Source organism: Lipotes vexillifer, unplaced genomic scaffold, assembly GCF_000442215.2.
Source record: "Lipotes vexillifer unplaced genomic scaffold, Lipotes_vexillifer_v1.1 scaffold466, whole genome shotgun sequence".
In the NCBI taxonomy this organism is placed as follows: domain Eukaryota; kingdom Metazoa; phylum Chordata; class Mammalia; order Artiodactyla; family Lipotidae; genus Lipotes; species Lipotes vexillifer.
The window spans coordinates 1,649,454-1,660,338 of NW_006796103.1; the positions used below are offsets into that span (position 1 = coordinate 1,649,454).

Genomic DNA, 10,885 nt, shown 5'->3' on the forward strand with positions numbered 1-10,885 from the left:
GTCAGGGCAACTGAGTCTTCATCAGGTGAAAAGTCTTCATGGGGTGGGCAGAAGCCGCAGGTAAGGCTCTGAAAAAAGCCAGATAGTTTACCACATTTCCCAGATCTTCTGGCTTATTAACAACCTTTTCTAGATGCCTCATTCTTACCCCAAGTCCCAGATCCCAGGTCATCAGATCAAATGTGGAACAAGAATGCAAAAACCCCTCAACACTGCTACTTTCTTGCTGGAACCAGAGATGATTTTAGGGTTTGATGTCAGCCAGGACTCTGGACTTCATTTCTGATACAAGTTTGACCTTAGAGATATTTGGGGGACCTCTTTGGGTCTCAGCATTACCCCTGGGATATGAGTTTTTCTCTCTGAACTCTGGTGCTCCTCTATTAGAGAGGAACTCAAGCAGTTGCGAGGTACCCGGGTAAGAGCACTAGCCTTGCAGCCAAACCACCATACAGCCACACTTGCACTGGGAATCATTACAGCACACTGAGTACTGGCAGGAAAATGGACAAGCATCTTGACTGGCTTGTCAAAACTTAGAGCTTACAGTCACTGCCCTGAAGTCCCCACTCTGTTTACTCTTTTCTAGAAATCTAGAATCAATTGACCTCTCCTACAACAAGCTCTACCACGTCCCCTCCTATCTACCCAAGTCGCTGCTGCACCTTGTGCTCATTGGCAACCAGATAGAGCGCATCCCTGGCTTTGTGTTTGGTCACATGGAACCAGGCCTGGAATACCTGTACCTGTCATTTAATAAACTTGTGGATGATGGCATAGACCAAGTTTCCTTCTATGGGGCTTATCATTCTCTGCGAGAGCTGTTTCTGGATCATAATGAATTAAAATCTATACCACCTGGGGTACAAGAAATGAAAGCACTACATTTTCTGAGATTGAACAACAACAAGATACGGTAAATTCTGGCCTTTTCAAGTATCCATTTAAATTGTCATGGGTGACAAAATATAGGATTAAACAACAATGACATGATGTCTGGAATTTACTTTAAAGAAAACAAGTGACAAGAGGTTGCATTAAACAAGATTGGCAAATGTTAATGAGTGTTGGAGCTGGATGATAATAGGTATGTAAGGATTCATGATAGTGTTTTTTCTACTTTTCTATGTATGCAAACTTCCATAGTAAAAAAATGTAAAAATAGAGTATGATTATATAATACCTAGAACCTTAGAGGCATGTTCAAGTGAGGCTTCAAGGCAGTAGACTATGGTGCTAATCTCACCTCCAAATGTAATTTCAAACACTGTAATCTGTAGAACACAAAACCTAAGTATATGCTAAAATTAAAACTCCTTCTATCAAGATTTTTCTGAATAAATTTATTGAGATTCAGCTCCCTCACTTCTGAGGATACATTTTTCTGTGTGTGTTCCGTCTGCTGACAGAGTCATCACCCCTGCCTAGAAAGTATGAATGTCTCAAGAATTAATCTGGAATGCTTTGTTAGTGCAGCCAATGAGGGAGGCAGATCCCGGAGCTCTGTGGTCCTGTCCTTGGAGATTATACCCCTTACTCTTTTACCTGTCTCTACATTTCCAAACACAAACTCCTGAAAAATAAAACAAAGAAAGAGTCAAGAGTTTATAGGGGAAGAGGTGGGGATGGGAAAGGCTTTAAAGATTCAGAGTCAAAATTTTTTGGCCAAAATAATTCCTAGGTCATGCTTATATGCTTCCTATTGCATTGCATCAGGAGGCATACAGTATCTGTTCCATTCTGGTGGGATTTAGGTGGTCACGGCCTGATATCTCCATTATAACCTTTCTCCTCCACCACTGAACCAATAGTTTTTTCACTCACAGATGCTTATTGCTTGCATCTGTTATTTCCTTAGGGGTAATAAAATGGTGAATTTCTATTTTTGTCATTCTTTCCACATTTTATAGCTGGACTTCCTCTGTAAATAATATTCCCTTTTCAATTAGGGCAACTTTGTTACTCTGAAAGGTAGGCTCAGTTCTTTCCTTTAAACTGCCTAGCAGAGTATGAAGTTGGTTACAGATCTGTAACTGTGTGAGGTGATGGATGTTACCTAAACTTATGGTGATGATCATTTCAACCACATACACATACATCAAATCATTACGTTGTACACTTTAAACTAATAAAATGTTATGCCAATCTTTATAAAACTGGAAAAAATTATACATATGCATTAAACATGAAGGAAAAGGACTATAAAATATATTAAAATTTTAATAGTGGCTGTCTCAGGATAAAAAATAGGTTGGTGCCTAAATATTTTTGCTTTATTAATTTGTTTCTGGCTTTCTCTCTTTCTCTGGAGAATCAATATGAACTTATGGCTTTATATATTAAGAATGTTTCAATCAACTGCAATTATTGTTCTTAAACTGTCCCATCTTTGGCCAATGGTAGTCCTTCGAGTTGGTTCCTGTGTCCTTGGATAGGCCTCTGTAGATCTTGAATGGCTCACTTTTATATTCCCCACTACGCCCGATGCCAGCCTTCTTCCAAAGAGCCCTAGCTCCTCTCACTGGGGAATCGTGTTCAGAGGCCCCAATCTGGGTACCAGGCATCTTCCTTTCAAATTTGTTACTGTTTCAAGGCCTTTCAGTGGACTGCCAGAAATATGTATTTTGTGAAGAAAAAAAATGAGTTCATACTGATATTCCCAAGTCAAATTTAATGTTACAGAGAAGTCCTTCTGTTTTAAACTTGCTTATCTTACACTGAAAATCTAGGTTCCCAACAATAACTTATATTTACTATAAACGATAGTTTCAAAATGATAATACCATTATTACAACTAACAACAAAAGTATTTAATTAAGTTTATTATGTTTTTAGTAGTTCTACTTGTCCTAAGAATATGTTCCATGAAGGATGTATAGCTTAAATACAGAAGTTTTCTCTGTAACAATAGGTCAACAACTTAATATTCAGATAGGTCTTTAATTTGCTTTAGTTTTTAGGAATTGCTACTTTCTATATAATATTTTTCTATGCCTGTCCCTTATACCATACTCCACCCTTTCCCATAGGTTAAGATTTTTAAAATTTATTTTTGGCTTCACTGGGTCTTCATTGCTGTGCACGGGCTTTCTCTAGCTGCGGTGAGCAGGGGCTACTCTTTGTTGCAGTGCGCAGGCTTCTCATTGCAGTGGATTTTCTTGTTGCAGAGCACGGGCTCTAGGCGCGTGGGCTACAGTAGTTGTGGCATGCAGGCTCTAAAGCACAGGCTCAGCAGCTGTGGCGCACGGGCTTAGTCGCTCTGCGGCATGTGGGATCTTCCCGGACCAGGGCTCGAACCCATTGTCCCCTGCATTAGCAGGCGGATTCTTAACCACTGCGCCACCAGGGAAGCCCCTAAACTTTTAAATTAATTTCCCATTGATGATCCCAGTGTTATTTTTTTAAAATATAAGCATACATACACACATTCATATTCCCTACTGCCTCTCACAATTATTATACAAATTATTACACCAAAGGATTATTATTTTTTTCTCTCTCTCTGGAAAGAGCGTATATTTTTCTGTTCTTCACTTTTAAAAATTATCAGTATATCCTGGATATCACTCCGTATCAGTATGTAGAGAATTTCCTCATTCCTTTTTACAGTTGAATAGTATTCCACTATATGGACATTTTAGAGTGTATATTTTTCTGTTCTTCACTTTTAAAAATTATCAGTATATCCTGGATATCACTCCGTATCAGTATGTAGAGAATTTCCTCATTCCTTTTTACAGTTGAATAGTATTCCACTATATGGACATTTTATTCAACCAGTTCCTTATTGATAGACATTTGATTGTTTCCATTTTTTTATACTATAAATAATGCCACAACGTACAACTCTGTTCAAATGTAATTTTGTATTTTTCCAATCTAACTTTGGGAAAGATCCCTAGAAGTGGGATTGCTGAGTGAAAGGTATAAAATACACATGCAATTTTGCTAGATACTGCCAAATTCCTATCCATGGGGCTGTACTGTTTTGAATTTCCTTCAATGATGTTTGATCCTATAGAGCCTCATCATCAGAACATGTTAATGAACTTTTGGACTTTTCTGGGAGGGCGTTGGGCAAATCTGGTAAGTGAGAGTGGTATGCCAGTATCATTTCAATTTACATCTTTCTTATCATGAATGAAATTAAGCATCTTGTTTACATGCCATTTCTTTTTCTCTTCTGTAAACTGGTTACCCAGGTATCTTTTTTTTTTTTTCTCATTTCCCTCTCCTCCTAGGTTTTTAGGTCTTTGTATATTAGCCCTTTATCAGTAATATAAGTTGCAAATACTTTCTCCTAGTTTGTGATTTGTCTTTTAACTTTGCATTAAAAAAGCAAACAAACCTGTAGTCAATTTATTAATCTTTTCTTTTAGTGCATCTGGTTTTTGAGTCACACATAGGAAGATTTTTCCCCCACTCCCAGGGTATGACCATGTTTTATTCTACTATTCTATGGCTTCATTTTTTCACATGTAGATCTTTGACATATTTGAAATTTTTTCTGGTGTATAAGAAAAGGATCCAATTTTATTTTAAAAACAAAAGAGTTTTTAAAACAAATGTAAAATTTAACTCCTAAATTATGAAGGCAGAATATTACTTGGATCATTTATGACTTGTATGTCTATTTTTCCTTAGGAATATTCTTCCAGAACAAATTTGCAATTCTGAAGAAGATGGTGATTCAACCCTGGAACATCTTCATCTTGAAAACAACTATATAAAAACAAGAGAAATATCATCCTACGCATTTTCATGCATAAGATCATATTCAAGTGTTGTTCTTAAACCACAAAATATCAAGTAATTCCACGTTTTTCTTTGTCATTTGTAAAGTATAGTCACATATCTGTTTCAGTAGCATCTTTCATCAATAAGAGAGATATAATGTCATGTTATACTTAGTATCATTATGCTAGCCAACCTGATTCGCCAATGCACATAAGAACAGCCAAAGACATATCTACAAGGTTTAGTCTTCTAGCAGTTTTAGTGAAGGTTTCAGTTTTACACTCTAGAAAGAGGCCATCTCATTGCACAGTTTTCTCATGAGAATAGGATGTTGTGTGCTACTGAACTAGACTGGAAGAATCTGGAACAAAATAATCATGTCCTTTACAACAGATCTTAGTATTGCTATTAGCTAAGAACTCCCTAAGTCCTTTTAAAAATTATGTATATTATGGTTCAAGACCAAGAAGTTGATAACAGGAAAAAATAATAGGTAGAATTTATGAACTAGTGTTCTGTTTATTATTCTACTGCTAAAGCAATAATTTATTAATTTTCTATAAGACCCTATGATACAATTACTGGTATAAATAAACTTAATTATTGTCTTAGCTTTAGTTCCTTCTATTAATTACACGTGTGGAATTGAAACACTACTATAAAGTTAATTTCCTGGTTTTGAGAATTGTACTATGGCTAAGTATGTGGTTATTAACATTAGGGGAAGCTGGGAGAAGTGTATATGTGAATTCTATATGATATTTGTAATTTTTCTGTAAGTCTAAAATTTCTCTGTAAGTCTAAAAAGTTTAGCAGTATTTTAAGATCACCCTCATTATTCTTTGCTCAAGATCAAAAGATTTTATGGGAAGCAGTAGAGTTTGCTTAAAATATATGTTAATTTTCCTTGACTAAACCTTGTAAATGTAAACCTAATGCATAAATTTAAAAAAATTTTTGCTCCTCTGGTCATTGTTAGTACCTCTTTTCTTTGCCCTAATTTGCTCAAATGTATCTTTTTACTCAGTTCAATTTAACATAAAGCTATTAGTATTCACTATGTACTAGACCCTAACAAAACCATATAATATATTAAAATTTTCATTATATAATGATCTTTTATCTTTATTTCTAAAGTAATTTGTAAAAGACACATACAGAAACCACGTTGTCTTTTCTTGTTACTCTCAGTTTAGTACCTTGAAAAAACACCAGATTAGGAACTTAAGTTCTAGTCTTGGCCCCCTTGAGCAGGTTACTCTGATTTTTCAAACTTCAGTTATTCAGTCTTTTAATAGTTCTCTCACCATCCTCAGAACCTTCCAGCCCCACTTCACAGGGTCATTATGAGAACCAGAGAATAAAAAGCATCTAGGAAGTATGGTATGCACGGTGAGTATACTTATAATTGCCAACATTTCATATAAAATTGACAGCAACCAGCATATTCAACCAAAGTTGATTATTATCTGGACAGCTTTCAAGATGTGTAAGTTTGATTTATCGCATTTAAGCTAATGTTATTTCTAAGCCCCTTTTCTTTTTTTTTTTTTTTTTTGCGGTGCGCGGGCCTCTCACTGTTGTGGCCTCTCCCGTTGCGGAGCACAGGCTCCGGAAGCGCAGGCCCAGCGGCCATAGCTCACGGGCCCAACCGCTCCGCGGCACGTGGGATCTTCCCGGACCGGGGCACGAACCCGCGTCCCCTGCATCGGCAGGCGGACTCTCAACCACTGCGCCACCAGGGAAGCCCTAAGCCCCTTTTCTTAATATCTAGGTTTTTGAGATTACAAAATGAAAAAGAATAATAATATGATACAAACTGTTAGAATCAAGGGTCAAAGGCTTAAGCCAAGTTGCTAAGAAGAGAAATAAAATCCTATGGAACAAAAGTTGAGATTTATAACTAGTTTTGGAATGTAGAAGCATTGCTAATTTAAACTGGCCAAGTTGAATGTAAGAGACAGATGAAAACAAGAAGATACGGTTATTCATTTAATCAACAAGAACCCTTGTGCAATGCTTCTTGCTGTGTGACTATAAACGCATTGACATAAGTGGTTTAAGGCAACCTAAACAGTAAACAAAACTGTTGTCAGAGGGGACTCAAACTGAATAAGGTGAGTCAAAAGAATTAGCATCCTGGACAACACAGATGAATACTGAAACACTCCAGCATTCATTTCTCATTCTGACTTTAATCAGATGTGTCCCAGGTGCTGTTCTACAGAGACAGGGATGAATAGATCAGATGAGGTCTCTGCTCTCTGGCAATGCATACTGCGTTAGGGGCAATAAGCAGGAAATCAAATAGACAATCAAATCAACAGGTCAAGTGTGATGAAGTCAGCAGAACAGGGTGGTGATGCAATGAAGCATGCTGAGTTCCTGAGGCCCCTCTGCCTGGGCCTGAGGGTACTCCCAGATCGTGGGTTTCTAGAGTGTGCAAACAGCACAAGTTGCAGTAAGACACAGCAATCCCTGGAAGCCTTGGAGTAACACCAGGCCCAGGAACACACTGAGACCCTATTGTGCACTCAGGGACGCCCTGTTGGGAGCAGAATCTCTAGAAAGGCTAAAAATCAAAATGACTGATGAAAGCTTTGTTTTTAAGTTGTAAGATGCTTTTATTTCTGATTTTATAATTTAAAATATAAAATATGTCCAGCATTGAACTTGTTTGCTTTGAAACTTCATCATACTATGGATAGAAGCTTTAATTCCATTTTTAAAAAAGTGATAAATGTCCATATAGCAAACATTCTTCATGATATATAATGTTTAAAATAAAGAGGTGCTCTGTTTGGCTTCAGAAATATGCTGTAATTACTAATACATATGTACACTAAGGAAATCCTGGTCCAGCTATGGTCTGAAGATATTAATGGTGTGTCATCTTTGCACATAAGTACGAGGAGTACTAACTAACTTTTCACTTTTGAGATTTGGCTTATTGTAGATTAAAATATTTCAAAAAGCACTAAAGATAAGATGTGGTTAAAGAAACATATAGCCTAGAATCATAAGGAAATAATTACACCAGGAATCAGGACACCTGGGTGCCCATCTTGGTCTCCAATAATTATGTAGTCATTTTACTTTTCTGAGATCACTTGATTCAATTATAAAATAGCATGCTGTGTGAATATAAATGCATTGATGAACACATCAGTGGTTTTCAAGCATGGCTCATTAGGAGTTCATGGTGCCCGGGGGTGGAAGTGTCCCTAAAGAGGAAGTACACAGACTCTTCAGACAAAACAGCTTTGCTACCATCAGAAAGGGTTAGCTGCCACTGTTCCTGCCTGCCTCCCTAACCACCCTTATTTCTTGAAACCAGTAGACAAGGTACTATATAAATGACACATCAAGTTTTAAGAATCATAAGGAACATTCAGCCAAAGTCCCTGGCCCTTATCCTCTGCTCAGCTCCTCCCACACTTTCAGAGAACTTCGCTGGAGAGCTCTGGTCTGAAGAAACGCTTCTCAGGTATGCAGATTACAGCTGCCTGGACACAGCCAACCTCTGAATATGCCAGGGCAAGGAAGTTTAGTAGATGTGTCTGTTCCTTTGGAGCTCCTAGGGTGGGATCAGCCCTGAGCACTTCTGCCACGACCAAAGACTACTGACCTCCAACCTGAAACACCCTGAAAGGCAGTCAGCATGAGTACGTGTTCTGTAGGACAGGCACAACATGGCACAGTGCTGTAGTGTGCACAGACTGGGCTCACATCCTCGTCTCTGTCAGACTGTGTCACTCCCTATGGAGAGGGCAGGTCAGGATGACCCCAGCATCCTGAGGGTGAGTGTGTGGCGCTTGGGAATGACAGGGAGTAGGTGGCTGAGTCTGGACTTAACATGCATCGTCTGAATGAAGTCCCCAAAGTGGAAAGTCTGGACACCTGAGAGTGCATATGGCGCACCTCTAAATCTGAGGGTGCAGGGCACCTGGTTTGGCAGGTGCTGCCAACAGGAGCGAGAAGATACAACAATCTCTCCTTGGGCTTGTATTGTCAAATGACTCTACACACATCCCTTAGGAGTCAGGCTTGTGAGGTTAAAGTTAACTACTTTTAGGGATGACTGCTTTTATTAACATGGAAAACACCACCCACTACACTAGTTGAAATCTGCCCCTGGTCTGCATGGACACCACTAAGAGCAGTGAGGATGATACCCCATTCACACATAAGAATGTGATTATTCCAATAACTGTTCAAACTATGTAGTATAAACCTTTAAATTCATTGGGAAGTGTTAATAAATTATAATGCTTGTTTCAAGATAATTTTAGATTTGGTAAGTATGTGGAAATTTAAGCCACAGATGATGGGTATATAGCTAAAGGATAAAATCCCACATTTTTACTGGTGCCACACATTATGTTAAGCATAATGCTGTGTGCTATCGGCAAAAATGGCTTCCCTGAATTGACAAATTTAGATCAGGAGTAATAAAGGAAGCCTGTGGTATATATGATACAGGAAATAACTAGCACCGAGTTTGGAGAAGAAAAGATCAACAGGCTTGAGCTGGGCCTTGAAATAGGATTTGAATCAGTTGAGGGGGAAGGAATGACTGACTAAAAGAGGCATGAGCCAAGCATAGTTGAGGTTCACCAGTGGAGAAAAGATTATACAGGAAATAAGAGGCCTGGGACGGCTTGGAAGGCCAGCAGGACTTACTGTGATGAGAAATGTAGTGCACCACCAAAAAACTCTGAAGGGAGGAGTATGTCATGAAAGCAATGGTTTCAGGAAGGAAAAAGAGCCACCACTGTAATAATCTAGAAACAGAATAAGTGGGACCCACACAGCACAGGTGACAGGAAGAACAAGCAGGAACAGGAATAGGTATGACAGAGTTTGAAAGAAAGAAAAAAATATCTACATTCTCATTGTGGAGATTAAGTCTGAGGGCAAGTTTGCCATAATTAGTGACCACCTGTGGTCTTCTGAGGGGCTCAATCTCAGAAGGACATTATAAGCCATGAATAACTGAGAATATATTAAAAATAAAATGAACTGATTAAATGTAAAAAGAAAGAAAGAGAATAAAAGAAAAGAAAAGAGAAGAACTATTAGTGGATAGTGATCTACCACGTAAGGGACACACACAAAGAGAAAAGGAGACAAAAAGGAGAACTGCTCTGAGTCTCATTGATACTGCTGAGAAGCTCTAAGAAAGGGACAATTTGGGGGAGAATATGCTGACGTTGGGGGGGGGTGGTCACCATGGAATTCAGGCAGGAGGGTGGGAATCCAGCTGGAGTGGAATCCAAAGGAAAGGATACACATTGAGGGGCAGGTGAAGAGAAGGGCAGGGGAGCAGAACCCTAATGAGCACCGACTTCCAATTTCAAGGGGAGCAAGTACACCATAAGTCTCCATCTGACTTGAGCCAAATGATCTGATCTCAAGGAGCTTCCAAGGCACAAGACAAGCTGTGCCTAGAAGCCCAGCTCCCTGGGAAGTGACCCCTCCCTTCGGCACTCGGCATCTGTTCCACCAACCTCAGGAAAGACAGATCTGGTATTATGACTGAGGTCTGCGTTGATTATTTCTTTGCATGTGGAGTGTTGTACGGTAGATGGATAGGAGGTGTATCTTGTTTTCCCCAAAAGATTGTAAAACTTAGAAGAAGAGAGACAATTCATTTCTTGGATCCCTGCATTCTGTGTACAAAGTAGGTACTAAAATGACTGTTGATTCCTCAGTCTAAACAATCAGCTCATGAGTTGTCCAAAGTTGATATTAATACTACTCCTAAACAAAACAAAAAGAAATCTGCAAAATTTAAGGCTTTTTAAAGGAAAAGCAATAAATATTTATAAAGGGTCATAAAATTAATAAGGAATAATTTCTCTTATTAATATTTCCTGACATGGACATTAGAAGACACAGAGTATATTTTATAAAAAATTAAGTCATGCTTTGACAACTGGTAATACTTAGTAATCAGCTGATTGTTCTCCATAACAGCAACTTTGACAATGCTTTCCAAAGCCATCATTTAAACATGAATTACTAGGTTCATAAATGCTGACATAAAAGAATGAAATACTCATGTTCTGCTGTTTAAGTGAAACCTCCAAGGGCTGGGTAAAACCCTCTATGATATCTATTCCATCTCTTTCCCGATTTAGAAAAC

At 38.4% G+C, this 10,885-nt stretch overlaps 2 protein-coding genes across 3 annotated transcripts in view; one reads left to right on the forward strand and one right to left on the reverse strand.

Annotated features, from left to right (window-relative positions):
• The window catches only part of ECM2 (extracellular matrix protein 2), a 24,996-nt gene extending 20,183 nt beyond the window's left edge, over positions 1–4,813 (forward strand). For both annotated transcript variants that reach the window (XM_007468176.1, XM_007468175.1), the window contains exons 8-9: positions 590–916; positions 4,645–4,813. In XM_007468176.1, the coding sequence (XP_007468238.1) occupies positions 590–916; positions 4,645–4,813 (496 nt within the window). The remainder of the gene's footprint in view (positions 1–589; positions 917–4,644) is intronic.
• The window catches only part of CENPP (centromere protein P), a 231,549-nt gene that overhangs the window by 84,498 nt on the left and 136,166 nt on the right, over positions 1–10,885 (reverse strand). The window lies entirely within an intron of this gene.